The sequence below is a fragment of the Typopeltis vanoorti genome, chromosome 23 (genome assembly GCF_054136105.1).
Source record: "Typopeltis vanoorti isolate ZY-2024b chromosome 23, IOZ_Tvanoo_1.0, whole genome shotgun sequence".
In the NCBI taxonomy this organism is placed as follows: Eukaryota; Metazoa; Arthropoda; class Arachnida; order Uropygi; family Thelyphonidae; genus Typopeltis; species Typopeltis vanoorti.
Genome location: NC_143571.1, coordinates 47,781,308 through 47,797,313, shown reverse-complemented (window position 1 = coordinate 47,797,313; position 16,006 = coordinate 47,781,308). Strand labels below are relative to the sequence as shown.

General features: G+C 33.3%; 1 protein-coding gene across 3 annotated transcripts in view; it reads left to right on the top strand.

The window, feature by feature from the left end:
- Positions 1-15,001, top strand: part of LOC150093822 (protein lifeguard 2-like) — a 355,713-nt gene extending 340,712 nt beyond the window's left edge. For all 3 annotated transcript variants that reach the window (XM_090413186.1, XM_090413185.1, XM_090413187.1), the window contains 2 exons: positions 4,279-4,326; positions 13,588-15,001. In XM_090413186.1, coding sequence (XP_090269312.1) covers positions 4,279-4,326; positions 13,588-13,731 — 192 coding nt within the window. In that variant the 3' untranslated portion in view covers positions 13,732-15,001. The remainder of the gene's footprint in view (positions 1-4,278; positions 4,327-13,587) is intronic.
- The last annotated feature ends 1,005 nt before the right edge of the window (positions 15,002-16,006 follow it).

Genomic DNA, 16,006 nt, shown 5'->3' with positions numbered 1-16,006 from the left:
AATTTGTAATTGCTTATGGTAGGATACAATTTCAGTAAAATTTGGCTCTATAGTTAATTTCAATCTCAGATGCAGTTCGAAATCTATAATGCGGTTCTTCTTCTTCGTCTTAATATCTACAAGGGCTGAAAATCCAACTTCGCACAGATATGAACTTGGAAATGGAAAAATGAATCTTAGAGCTTTATCTGTTAATTCAGGAGATTCATTCTGTATTTGTAGCCAAAATGATGATAATATATTCTCATATTTAATTTTTAGGAAACCATCAGAAGCTAGTTCTAAAAGTAGTTCTTTTATTGGCGACAGACATTTTGGCGTGGATTTGTTGATATTGAAAGGGTATCTTGTCCACCTCAGGGAAATACTTTTCTAGATTCATTTGTAGGCTTTGTAAATGCTGCATGATAGTAATTTTCACATAATCGTCAATTTATTCATTTGAACCCGCTTTTGCCATAACTTCATATTTGCCAATGTGGCATTCGTTTTATCTTGGACATGAAATATAGAAATTTCCTTGTCTTGTAAAGACAATTAAGATTGTTTAATACATTAAATATATCTGCCAGGTATGCTAATTGACTGAGCCATTTCCAATTATGTAAATATTTTTTTAATTCAAGCTTTTCATCAAGAAAAACTTGTAGTTTATTCCGAAGTTCAAATAAATGAGTAAGCACTTTTCCATGAGAAAGCCAACGAACATTGGTATGGAAAAGAAGTTGTGTATGATTACTTCCTATTTCTTTGCAAAGTTGAAAGAAAAGTCTGTCATTTAGAGCAGCGCTTCCCAAACTGTGGGCCGCGGCCCCCTTAGGGACCATAGGTTTTGTTGAGGGGGCCATGAAATAATGAAAACAAATTGAAAATGTTTTAAGACTAAGTAGATTTTTTTTTATCTTAAAAGAAACGCATTTAATTTTTATTATTTATTATTTCTTTTTTGGCACTTAATGAATATTGGTAAATATATGCTTATTCATATAAGTTTTATTTCAAAGCACAAATCTAAAACATTAGTTCATTTTTAAAATCTGAGATAATGTGCCATGTCAAAAATGTATGTAAGATGCTAAAAATGTAATATTTGCATTTGATTTTTGCAATATTCGCTGTGTATGTTTTGTATTATTTAATATAAATACAATAAATATTATAATAATATATGTCTATATTACGATTTTGTTTCAAGGGGGGCCGTGAAATATTTTAATTTTTGCAAAGGGGGCTCTGACATCCAGTTGTTTGGGGAGCACTGATTTAGAGGATGGCCTTTAATGTAATTTGATTTTTACAGCTTCATCCAGAACTTTTCTTAGGTCTGTAGACATATGTGTAGCCAAAGCCTCCCTGTGTATGTAGCAGTGTGTCAACTTTGCATTGCAGCAGCTTGAATCCAGCCACAGATCTTGCTCCGTCCATGCTTATTCCGACACAACTTTTCTGATCAACCTTGTTTTGATGCATAAATGTATTTATATCGTTGAATATTTCTTCTCCTGTTGTATGTTATAGCAAACTTTTTTCCAGAATATAAAAGGTTGTCATAAATTTTTTGATTTTTTTTGTACCTAACGAACACTAGAAGATTTGCAAGATTTGTAATGTTGGTGGATTCATCGACCTGCAACGCATAACAACTCTTACGTATATTGGATAACAATGTTTGTTTTATATTTTCAGCCATTTCAGTGATTCTTTGATGAAGAGTACTATTTGAAATGCAAATCCAATTAAAAGACCTTCTTGCATTATCTCCAATCATTGCTGGCCTGGTTGGCTGAGTGTTAGCGTATCCGCTCTCCAGCTAAAAGGCTGCAGGTTCGAATCCTGCCATGGGCTTGGATGTTTGTGTTTGTCTGTGTAAATACTAGTGGTAGTGGTGGGCGGTAGATGGGGTTTTTGTAGTTGTGGTTCATTGTAGATATTGTGGGTGGTGAAGATAGTTGTAGAGTAGATGCCCTCCCTCGATCAGTCTTTGGACTCCCTGGAGGTGTCAAGTAATAATAATAATAATAATAATTTCTGCTATTATTTTTGCTGTAAGCTTGACCAAAGTTTCACCAATTGTTTCTGCTGCATCACTTTTTGCTATTAATAGCGACACACGATATGAAGCTTCTAAAGCCTTCATATTTTCACCTCCTGACACGTTCGACATCATTTTTTCCGATTCATTAAAAAATTTTTAGTTTATTTTGAAAAAATTCTACACTTTTGTCCTTGTTATTGATGTTTTGATTCAAAATGGCGATTTAAATTAGATGGTTTCTTACTCTTCATTTCCCATCCATGAAATTTCACTTTTCAAGTAATTCATATCATACTTACGAATTTTTTTCATCTTCTTCCTAGTTGGTTCTTTAGAGATGTCAGATGACACACCGTTATCAGTTTCATTTGATCCAGATACAATATCAATGTTTTCTTGTTGCCTTACAGCTACTTGTACTGCTATATTGCTTTCTTTTGTGCATTTTATAAATATAGTCCTTAACCAATTGATCCATATACTTAAGAATTTGAAAGCTAAAAAAATCACTATATTTACTTGAATATAACTCATACTTTTTTTCCCCAAAATTAAAGCTAAAAATCATTGTGCTGGCAAGATATATGCGGGGGTTTTCGGAAACAAAAGTTTTCAGGGGAAAAAAAAAAAAAGTATGACTTGCCAAGAAGCTCCTATTCGCTATCGCTACTTCCACCCTCGAGAGCAGTTTCCTTGTGTGTGCACATCAAAGTCATCCCAAATGGCATCATCTTTCTTCCCATTATTTCAAGTAATTTACAAGACTTGAGATACCTAATGAACAATCCTTCACAAATGACTAATGAAAGTGAAAGCAGAGCATGAAACAGACAGCAATGGTAGGCCAGTAGAGATAGATCAGCTATGAAGACGTGCATATGATCGGTGTGGTATTAACAAAAGATCACGCGATCCAAAGACAAGGTGACAATTGAGTTGAAATGCTAATTCTTTTCAACTGAATTCCATAATATCTTAAACACATTCACTACATATTTCTTAGTTTTAACACGTTCACGACAGGGTGGTGTCAAGCAAAACTATATGTTTGCCGGTTCAACATATGGTTTTGCTCGAGTCTATACAGCAGTTTCTGTGAGAGGGGACATGTGATTCATTAGTTAGTGCCGTTTTTATCTCAGTTGTCTCTAATTGCACTATTTGTTGAGAAATGTATTACAGTCTGAAAATGTCTCTGTATCTTATTCAGTGATACAAAAAAACAATTTGTTTTCAGTGTACGAGAGTACTCGTATACTGGCTGTTAGGGAGGGCATGTTGTTTACTGCAGAGAGCGAGTTACCTGACATGAACGTCGGGGCAATAGTAACTCCCAATTTGAGTAGGAGAATTCATACATAATATAATTTATTGAGATATATATACACATTTAAAATAATTCTTTTTTTTTCTTAATGATTCTATGTGTTAATGATGCATAGCCAAAAATTGCCACGTACCCCTGGGGTACGCATACCACACTTTAAGAAACACTGCCCTAAAGGAATACAGTGAAAAATGTAAGAGAGCTAAGCTTTGTGTAAAAGTAGCTGTGAAACCACTGACGAAGCAAGGTATGGTGCATGTGGAATGGGTCGAACTGCCCCACTGTTGTATTGGTGTGTGAGCTGTGTAACTGTTGCTGAGATACCAGTTGTGACACCTGATGCTCACCTCTAGGATCGACCATGCGAGGCTGACCAACATGGGCCCTTCTGCTGAATGGCTGTTCATGGTTAATGCAGTCCTGGTACACCCTTGATGCAGAGTAAGGAAGCAACCAAAAAAGTGCAGCTCCTTTCAAAATCCTGCCACCTGACTTCCCTGGCCCCAACTATCTGCCCATGATCAGATGGGCAGATAGTTGGGGTCACAATGTATGTACAGGGGATAGGTGTGCCCATTTATAGCAGCCACACATGACGTTGATATCATGTGGTACCTTGTTATCATGCCGAATATGTAAATCAGGGAAGGTGTTCCTAAATGCAAAACTACCTCAGGGTAGTTTCTTGTCAAGGGTAATATATATTCTGTCTTCTTTGAAAATACTGCATCATAAATTTCGAAGAATAAAGTCAAAACAACTTCATCATGATATTGGAAATTGTTAAAATAATGTATGCTATACTGTTAAGTATACCATTAATTTTCTTAGCAAACTAATTTGAATAGCCGGTTTATAGATATCTATAATAGCGTTTAAAAAAATGAATAATTATATATTAAACAATTTCTTGCAGATTTTGAATACTGTTTATGCAGCTCTGGGGGCTTTACTCTTTATGTTGGTGAGTGAATAATCATTCATATAGTTGAATTTCATATAATTTATTTATAGCAGATGCATAAAAAAAATTAGCATTTCAATAGGTATTTGTTATATACAATTATCTAAAATATTACCAGAAATATTAAATAGTTTTAATTATCTGACAAATGGGACTGACATATTGTTGATTAATACATAAATGGCAGATGCAGGATAAAAGTGCAAATTGAGTGGAAATGTTGGTTATTAATATAGTAACATTATACAACTACAGAACTTACCCAGCAAATGCATGCTTATGAATTACATTTTTAAGGTTTACTTTCTTTTACATATCTAACATCATTTTCATCATCCATTGTATTGATAAGCCTAAAGTCTTATAATTTTATTTATTTTTATTATTATTTTTTTAATCCTTCAAGTATACCCTAATTCATTGGATTCAAAGGAGACATTAGAAGGAAGAAAACTTGCAATAAGGTCATTGCCATATTTTAGTTTGTCCTTGTCAAGGTGAGATGGCAATTGGTTAATTAGTGGGAATCATTCTGGCAGAAAGCACTGACACATAAATTGCATGTAATTAAGCCTGAAATAAAGCATTTGCAGCTTAGTTTATATGGAAACGTAAGAGGAATTTGTACTTGCTAAATTCTGCATAGTTCAGTCATCTTACCATATGCTATGCTCTAGCACAGCATTTCCCAAATGGTGGGTCACGACCCCGGCACTGGGTCACGAAAGCTAAATGCCGGGTCGCCTAAAAAACTCTCGAAAATCTAGGTGTTCGTTTTTGGGTTTTCTTTTTTTCATGAAACTCTAAAATACAAGTAAATAGCGTTTAATTAATAAATTACTTGGCTTTAGTTTAATTTCTTTATATTTTTGTAAGAGTAAATGCTTCTTTGTTATAATAATAATAAATGAAAACTATGAACATTCAAATCTGTTTTATTTTACCTATTGGCCATAAAAATTTTAGTGGGTCACAAAGATGAAGTATTTTCCGGGCCACGGGGAAAAAAAAGTTTGGGAAACCTTGCTCTAGTGGAGTGCCAGCACTTTACTTAAGAAAGGAATGGTTTTATTTATCTGGCTGAGCTACATACATTCCAGTGGATCTTATCAGACTTGGACAAATTGCATGAAATGTTTGACTTTTTTTTTAGAAGCATTTATATAAACGAATTTGATCATAAATGCAGTTTAGATATGGAAGTACTTAAATTTTTTTTTATTACTTTATGTATTGCTGTAATCTTTGTATTGATCATAAGGATAACTAGTAAAAGGAGGAAAAAATAAGATCATACTGTAATCTCAGTATTACCTTTTGTCAATAAACCACAAACTAATCAATCATACACAAGTTATTTTACAAATGGAATACTGGCAATACATTCCTGGATTTGAAATGAAGTTTCATCACTTAACTTCCTCAATTTTTTCATTAGACCATCAAAGTGTCATCACACCATTATTGTTGTATTCAGTGAATATCCATTGGATGACACCTTTTGCATAAATAGCTCCAGTTTGTTGAATTCAGTTAGTTATTTGAGGCATATATTTTTGTGAAATATTTTTAGTCTCTATCTGCTCGACATCCCCCCTTGTTTGATATTTAAGCTTTAACATTAAACGACTCTTAATTAAACGTTTGCAGGTAAGACATAGATAGATAGATATAGAAAGAAAAAATATTTTCCTTAATCTTTGTTCAAATATTATGTCACTTTTATTATTAAAAGATCGTTTCTGGGGGTGGTAAAAATTTTCTCGTTCCATTCTTTACTTTGAATGTTTTCACTCCTCTATGTTTGTTGGTTCCCAGCATGTCAACACATGCATACACGATAGTAGAATTCATTCAGTTGTGGCATGACATGAAATAGACCAATCAGATTGCTGGTCATGTTAAGTTTCAACACAAAATAGCTGATAGGCATCAACAGTTATATGTAATATATAAAATGTTCATTAAAAAAACATAACAGCTACTGAATTAGGAACCTGTATGCAGATGCACGTAAACATCACTTACACAGTGTATATGCAAAATACTTGGTCACATGCATCATCTTGTGTTCTAGGTAATAATTCAATTATCAGTAATCATCAATAGTGTTGATCACAATAGGAAAAAACGAAGAATCTTGTGGAGTTTGATAAATGGCTTACTGTGGGTGCCCATCTGGCTGGAGCCATGATTTCAAAAACAGCAGAGCTGACTGGTTTGTCAAAAGGTGAGATATCCTGGGTGTTTAATCAGTGGAAAAATGACTCGCGTTGCTTGTCTAAGAGGCATACCTATGGTCTTAAGACAGCCTGTCAGAAACGAGATTGCCATCATCTCAGAAGGCATGTATGGACAAGCAGAACTTCCTGTGTGCAGCAATTGACCAAAACATTTAATGCTGGCTGTTCCCGATCCATATCTCACTAAACCATGTGCAGGAAATTGAAGAGGATCAGTATTGGCAATCATATGCCTATACGGAAGCTACTGATTTCTGCAAAGTTTCTAATTCAGTGGCCAGTATGTGTGTATATAATTTTCTTTGTTCTTCAGATTACTCATTATTTGCTGCCACTGCTCTTGCTCCTATGCATTGACAAATATGAGCCACATGCAAGTGCAGTAAGTTTCCTTTAGCTAGCATTTCATTTGAAAACTAAATTGCAAATGAAAAAAAAAGCAACATATGTCAAAATTTTATAATTAATGAAAGCATTTGACTTCTTTAATTGATTTTAGTGTACAACGTAAAAAAAGAAACCTTGCAAACATACCTGGTGGGAAAAAAAAATTGGATAATTTTACAACACCCCCCGGAAGGTATGTGTCAAGGAGTTACAATTTCTATTCTATTACAAACATCGCTCTCTGTCATTACAGGAAACTGTAGACATGTTATTTTCTCAAAGCGAGTGATGGCAACACTGCAACAATGATAAGTTCGTTAGAACAGTGCACATGTGCATTGACATTTTGGCTTGTGCCATGATATTGGCTCAGCTTTAAATAGCACGGAACGGTCCTCTTGGCCCACGGCATTTTAGAAGCTTTCTCCAAGAGAAACAGGTTGTTGCTTGCAGAGTATTAATTACTGTACGGCTGCTATTAAAATGTGTGGTTTTTCAATTCTCCTGTGGCCCTGTTGAACGTTGAAAATGCTGAAAAGTAAGTGTGATTATACAGACACTTTAAAAACTCAATTTCCGTTTTTAAAAAATCTACTAAATTGGGCAAGACTGATAAAGTGGAGTATATGGTTTGTGGTGGCTTGTTTAGCGTCGAGCATGGCAGAAAGTCCGACATTACCCAGCACATTGCTACGAAAAGATATAAATCTGCATCTCGAGATATTACAAGTGCAAAAGTCAGTGATTTCTTTACCAAGAAAGAGATGGAGGAAATGGAAAAGAATCTTGCTGCAACTTTTGCGTATCTCACGTGTTTTCACAACCAGAGTTTTCGATCAATGGATTGTACATCTAAAATAATATATAAGTTATATGATAGAAAATTTACGTGTGGGCAAACAAAAACACAAGCATGCATGGTAAGATTTACATAGTAAACCTTACTACGAACACACTTGGAAAGTTAAATCATTTTGTAAGATTGGTATATGTGATGGATGCTCATACTAAACTTTCACCCTCAGTCATAAGTGTCCCTTATTTTTTCCAATGTATCTGGGATCTCTACTGTTGGTATACTTGAAAACCATATTATAAAACCATGAACAGAAAGAGCTTTGTTTGTCTCTGAAGACGGATGCCAAAGCAGTCATTCTATTCTTAATCTTGATATGATATCATCTCCCCTCATCACTCTTGCTTGTTTGGAAAATAATGCCTTCATGTGCACAGTGCTTGGAGTGTGAGCAGCCTTGAAATGTGTCCAATCTTGTTTTTCCTCATCTTTATGTTTAGTACAGTTTAGTATATAGTAGCATATGGTTAGTTTAGATGGCATATAACACAGCATTCAGTAAATGAATTTTTTAAGCACAAAAATGTGTTATTGAAATTCACCACTGATTACAATTTTTTTTTATATTCCTTCCCATGACTTTTCTTTTTTGCAGTCTGTGCTTAATGATGCTATTCAGCCATTTAATTTGACAGAAAATTCTGTCAAGTGATTACAATTTGCTGAGAAGTCAGCTTGTAGCAGTGCCATCACATAAAGTTTGAAGGGAGAGATGTAGAGATGTTGGCAGTGCAAGGAAGATGGTCAAGGGATGTTTGCAGAAAGCAGTATAAGACTATATACAGAGTCAGGAGAATAAATAGTAGAAGTTAGATGGCTGAATAGCATCATTTAGCACAAATTGCAAAAAGGAAAAGTCGTAGGAAAGAATATAAAAAAAATTGTAATCAGTGGTGATATACTCCTTAACAGAAAATTCTGTGTATCTACAATCTTCCCAGTGAAGATCATATGATCACTTCTCTCCCCACCCACCCACCCCTCTAGTGGAGGTATCATGGCACATTCTCCCTTATGCAGAACATTGCAGTGATTGGTCACTGCAATGTTCTGCGATATGGACAGATCCAGCACTCTTGATCCTTGTGCATTCTCCATTACATGCTGTATCAAGTAATTCTCTTACTTGCCGTATAAATTTAACTTCCTTTCTCTCTCTCTCTCTCTCTCTCTACTCTAGGTCAGGCTATTAAATATTCTCCCTTATGTAGTAGCAAACAAATTAATCTGAAGAAGCCAAATTTTCATCAAGTTTTTGGTTTTTGTTCACTATTTTGGTCGAGTGCTGCTTATTTTAACTGTTTCTATGATGTTTATTAATAGTGTAAACAAGTGAACATTCATAGTGTGTTTGTTATTCATTTTTTGTAGTTATAAAATGGACACATCTCCAAGAAAGCATTCAAAAATACGTACTCTTTCTCAGCACACATTTATGACTCAAAGACAAATTCCCAATAAATGTGGTGTTGGTTTGGGTACTGTTAATGCAATTTTAAAGAGGTTTAGAGAGAGATGGGTACCTTTTTCTCCTGACAGAAAGGGAAAATGTGGGAGAAAATGGAAAACTACACTTACTCAAGATCGTTTACTAGTGTCCGAAAAAGCAAAATGAATCCAAGATTTTCTGCTGTATACAGGTAACCCTCGTATAACACGGTTTCGATATAACGCGGTCTACAAATTGCAGTAACCCTTGTTGAACGTGGTTTCAATATAAGACGGTCTACAAACTGTAGTAACCCTTTATCTTTTCATATATTTTTCAACACGTGACTTAAAAATCAAATTTTATCTTTGTTAAATTTGCGTCTTCCCGTATTGAGCATGTAGTTATAAGTAGTGAATTTATATTAGCGGAAATACCCCTTAGCGCACGCATGTACGTCGATTAGTATTTATTGTTGAAAATTGTCTTCGTTTTCTCCCAGGAAAGCACATTAAAAATCATAAGTGTGTTAATCTCAAGCTGAGCACTTTATTTTTTGGTTTTACAATATGTAATGTTTTGTTTTTTTTTATGTAAAAAAAATATTTTTATAGTAATGGCCATTTAGAGCACTTTTGCGATATCGTTGAAAACGAAATTAGTGAATTAAATGATGGAGAAATAGATTTAAATGAGGAGGAACTGGTACAATTAATAGATGACGTTGAACCAAATAGCAGGAAAAGTTCTGCCGAAGATTCTGATTATGATGAATCTGTTAAAGAATTCAGTTTAAAGAAATTAGAAGGATTGGACTTGGCAAGAAAGTTATTTTATGGATAATGATCTCCCAATGGAGCGCTCTGGAAAATTCATGAGATAATTGAATATTTGTTTAGCTCTGTATTATGAATTTAATAAAAAATTGCAGCATAGTGGTAAGCACGATCTTATTACTGACTTCTTGATAACTAAACCAACTGAAGTGTGCAATGAGAATTATACAAATGATGTCCAAGAGATTTCAAGTGATGACAACATTTGGCCACTTGTAAATAAAGAACATCTACGAAATGTTAGTTTTGAAGAGAGTGATGACGATTAAAATATACAATTTATTTTATTTTGCCTAAGACATTTATGTATTATGCGCAATGAAGTTTACGTACAATTTATAATATTTTATAATTTTATACTATGTATTTGTTTCATAGTTTATTTGTTTTCTTAACTTTAAATGAATTACCTGAATTAAATAAAAATATTTTTTGTTGGATATGTCATTGTTTATATAATCTTAAAAAAAAAAACGATTTCGGAACCTAACCCTACTTTTTCTATGTGATCTGAGTCTTGCATAACGCGATTTATATAACACGGCATTTTTGTGGACCCTATCATTCGCGTTATACGAGGGTTACCTGTACTTAAATAGAGACGGCAGCTACTGGGATTAATGTTTCTGATTTTAACAGCCCATTGAAGATTGTTGGAAGCAGGGAGGACTGCCCGTAGACCATACAACTGTTGACGAAGGCTATGCAGGACAAGAGGCTCCAATGAGCAAAAGTGTTCAGAGATTGGACTGTTGAAAAGTGGAACAAGGTCATTCTCTCATCTGAGAATGACCTTGTCCAAAGAAGCAAATACCATATGTTCGCAAATTAGCAGCTGAGAAGACTTCTGCCCATCTTCAACAAGCTCCTAAACACCCAGCTAAAAAGATGTTCTGAGGTTGTTTTACATGGTTCAGGATCACTTGTGCCTGTTGATGGTATGATGAAAAGTGACCAATACATAAAAATATTGAAGAAAAGAGTGGTTCACAGATCCAGAAAGTCAAAGAACTCATCATCCAACAGGATTTCAGTCCATGCCACACTTCAAAAAAGTTTTTTTTCAAAAATCACAACATGCAGTTGCTTCAGCTGAGAGGTAACTCTCCTGACATTAACCCAATAAGAAATTTGTGAGCCATAATAGTGAAAAAGACTTGGAAAATTAAATTCATACAAAAGATAACTTAATGCAATCCATTATATAAGTGCATGAGATGCAGAAATAAGAAAAATGTGTTCTACATTGGTCAAGTCCATGTCTAAGCGAATTAATGAACTTATTAGGAAGAGAGAAGCACATATAAATTATTAGGTAAAGTTGGAGTTTAATTTTTACTTATTTTCTTGCAAAATTAAAATTTTTCTTTACAATGTAAGTTTTCGGATTAATTTGTTCGCTGCTATATTCTCCTGGATTATAGCTGCAACCATCTTATGTGTGCCTCCATATGAAATTGGCAAACTCACCTTCATTTGGAAAGTCCATGTAAATAATCTCACAATGAGAATTGAACTCTGGTTTTTCCCATATTGTCCCTTCATTTTTCTAACTATGCTACAGTGGAAGAAATGCACCTCACACTTTGTGTGTGTGGGGGGGAGGGGGGATAGTTGTGATTCCTTCTTGTATTTAGCTCTTATGTTCTTGTATTTAGTAGTGGCAACATTTACTGGCATGCAATTAAAATACATAAAGAAACCTAATCAAATTGACCTATGTTTTGATGGAGGATATATGTTTTGAATGTTAAGACATTTTCTTTGTTTACAAAAAAATGTCTTAACATCAAAACATTTAATTGAAAACTGTTCACAGCGAAACAGTTGATTAAGTGTCACTGGAGAATGTGGTTTTTTTTTTTTTTTTTTTTGTATTGGTGAAATCATTTTTCTTATTTTAGGCTTTTTTGGTAATATTCATTCTAAAATGTACAAAAATTTTAATTTTGAATTAAGTAAACTGTTGCTTGTGTGGGGGAGCTCACTCTTCTCTTGGAGATAAACATAATTTCTACTTGTGTATTCGAATTTATTAAAAATTATGTCATACAATTCTTATATATTATCTTATTATAATATGAACACTTAAATATGTGTTCTGTTTTAGTGAAAATTTTAAAAGTTATGTTGATACTTTAAATTTTTGAATTGTGTTATTTGAATTATTTTCTAATAGTGTCTTATGGAAACTAGAAGCAAAGTAAAATTAAAGTGCAAGGTTTTCCAGGAAATTCTCAACAAGCGCTACTAGCTGTGTGCTTCATATGCTGCAATCTAATGGCAACATTGGGAAACAGCCTAGCAAAAACCACAATGCAATATTTTGCTTAGTTATTGTACTATGTCTGTTTGTGTCAGCATGTGTTTGGTGCGTCTGATTTTTTTTGTGTGTGTGTGTTTAAAATGAGTGATATTTTATGATCAACGAATTTGTGTGAAACTTTATGCCATATTGGGAAAATATTTCATGGAGACATTTGGAATGTTAAAAACTGCATTTAGGAATGAGGCTTTAGGCTGGACTCAAACTTATGAGTTGAGAAAATGTTTCAAAGATGTCTGAACTTCAGTCGAAGATGATCCCCGCTCAGAATGACTGTCAACATCGAAAATTGATGAAAATGTTGAAATGTTTGTGAAGTCATCAAAAACTCTGTCATGAGATTGTTATGCAAAATTTAGGCATGCCTTTTTTGTCTGACAATCAAAAACAAATTAGAGTTGATGTGAGCCAAGAACTTTTCAGTCAAGCTTATGAGGATGAAAACTTTTTAAAAAGCATCATTATTGGTGATGAGACATTTGTTTATGGCTATGACTTCAAAACAAAAGCTCAATTGTCACAGTGGTGAATGTTTTTTGATTCTGAGGGCATTGCTCACCATGAATCTCTTCCACAAGGCAAGACAGTGAACAAGGAGTATTATTTTGAGGTAATGCAATGTCTTCGTGGGCTATCAGAAAAAAATTGCTGATGCTTGGAAGGAAACTTGATGGATGCATTCACTATGATAATGCACTCACTCACTCACACACCATTACTATCCATCAGTTTTTGGTGAAACAGAAACAGTGGCCATCCCACAGTCTACTTACTCACTTGATCTCGTACCAGCAGACGTTTTTTTATTACCCGAATTGAAATTGACGTTGAAAGGCTGATGCTTAGAGTCCAATTGACTTGATAAAATAAAAATTGCTTGTGGAATTGCTCAATATCCTGAAAGAAGCTTCCAAGAAATGTTTCAAAGGATGAAAGAAATGCTGAAAGTGGTGTATACAGTGGAGGAGAGTACTTGGAAGGCAACAAGGCTTGAATAGCTTCTAAGTTAGACAGGAAAATTTTTATTTAAAAAGTTTGGAATTTCCTGGACAGACCTCATAAAATTCATTTAAATGCACATGTCACTGTTATTATTGACTGTTTTATATATTTAGATGCATATTCATTTAATTATTGTTTGTTGTGAATCATTTTAACTTTTTTTTTTTTTTAATTTGTTTCAGTTTTTGGCATTTGATACCCAAATGGTAATGGGTGGCAAGAGACACCAGTTGAGTCCCGAGGAGTATATCTATGCATCACTTCAGTTATATTTAGATGTAGTTTATATTTTTCTCTTTATACTCTCTTTGACTGGAAAAAAATAGACGCAAAGTGCACAAAACTTATTTGTTTTAATTTATATGACAAAAAGGAAATCACTGTCAAATATTAAACTGATTTTCACGATATCCTAAAGATCACCTATGGTGATTTATCTATTCAGTCAGGGCACAACAATCACAAAGCATGAAATGCATATTTTTCAAGTTTCTTGACTTGCACATACACAAATAGTAATCAAATTTATTATTATGTACTTGGGAGTTAGTTTTATTTTATTTTATTTTTTCATGGCCAGATTAGCTGAGCTAATGTTATGTATGTATTGTATTACCACCTAAAAACAAGAAAAATTGATCATGTAACATAGTAATATATATATATTTTGGTAAGGTATCTGTTTAGCATTGATATTTTTTTTTTTTTATTAACTGCCATTATTATGTCAGCTGAATGTTTTGAAAGATATATTAAATCATTTCTGAGTAGTCTTCCTATTTTAGAACAAATGCTACATATAATTTTTTTCATACTAGATAAATTTAGAAGCAGTTCATGTTTCATGATTTTAAAGTGAAAAATTTCTGTTAAGAAATTTACTGAAATACAGAATATTCTTAGAGCTACCACTAATACTTGAATATTAATACACCATATACATTGAAATAGTATTGATATCTCAAAATTGCATTGACTTATAAATTTTATTTTACAAGCAGATATATGAATCTTTTTAAATAAATACAAATCAACATCCTGACTTCTTTGATTCTGCTCTAGATGTTCAGCCAATCACAGTTTTTAAATCTGTGAATAATATATAACAGATATATTTCTAACACTGATTTTTCTGGACATAACTAATTTATGATGTTACACTTTACAAATTTTTCCATGTATTGAATTCCTTTATAAAAAAAAAATAAATAAATAAATAAAATAAAAAATTGATATAAATAGTATTGTGCACATATGTTAGTTACTGAATGTTCTTGTATGCAATTGTTTTTCATTAAAAAAAAAAGAAAAAGAAAAAAAAAAGAAATATATAACAGAAAATTGCACATATTCATATACACCACTAAATGGTTATTCTATAGACAAGATTTTATTTGTTGCAAATCTGTCTTATGAAATCTTATGTGTGTATATATATATATATGTTAAAAATTGTGATATATGAAAACACTTAGATTAATTGTTGTTGAAAGGTTGAAAGGAGGTCTAACAATTAATTGCATTTTTTGACATATTAAAGAATAACCTGTATCTTGATGTATAGTACTCAATATCAAATAAAATATTCAGTTGTGATATTTCTTTATTTCATAAAGTAGTGAGAATGAGAATTAACATTAGTCATTCGTTTAACTATGAAAGTTATTATGATAATTCCATCAAATAAATTTATAAGTGTAGCATTTTAGGTCATAGACGAGCTAACGGATAGATAATCCAGAAATCCTCTGCTGTAGACCACGTAGCGTATACACATTTTAAGCAACTTCTCCAATAAGCAGCAAGTGGTGGTTTCACACTAGGCAGCAAAAATCCCTATCACCTAAGTATATTTTTTGGTTGGCTAGTAGGTGGCGTTTTGTAGCATTTCCTGTGTCTAGAATTCCAAAAGCTAGGATGTTTATTTTAGAAAAACTAGAAATATAAGTCAGAAATTGTATTGGAAGTAGATTATTTTGTGGTGTTAAAACACTTAAGTTAAATTTTTTGTTAAATATGAGCTATTTAGTATGCTAATCATAGCATGTCACGTGGCACTTATGCAAAGCAGAACAATGGCATCCTAAGCATCATTCAATGAATTCAGCCAGAAGGACCAGTACAATGTCTGCAAAATATACTCATTACCAAAGATGGATGGACTTTGGTTTGAAAGCAAGAGTATTAAAGCAAGACTGAAAATGTTAAAGCAAGTGTTAGAAGTGTGGGCTATGTCAAGTGAGTGAAGTAGTAGACATAATAGGGAATATGTGTGAAAATGTGATGGTGCAGTGGAAGATAGGATTGAGAGAGAGAGAGTCAAAGTGATGATCAAAAGAATAGTAGTGTGACTGATGTGAAAAATTAAGTTTGCCATAATGAGGGAGATGATGTCATTATGCAGAGTGCTACACAGGACCAAGCATGAGCTACAGAATGCAGAAATGCAAGTTGTTCACCTGAGAACAGAAAGAAAGATGTGCAAGAAAAGAATGTTTGACTAAAAGAGAGATTAAAAAGACATTTGTATGGTGATTCTATTATAAGAGATGCTTGGTGAGATAATGATGAAATCATGCTTCCTGAGTGCAAAGATTAACA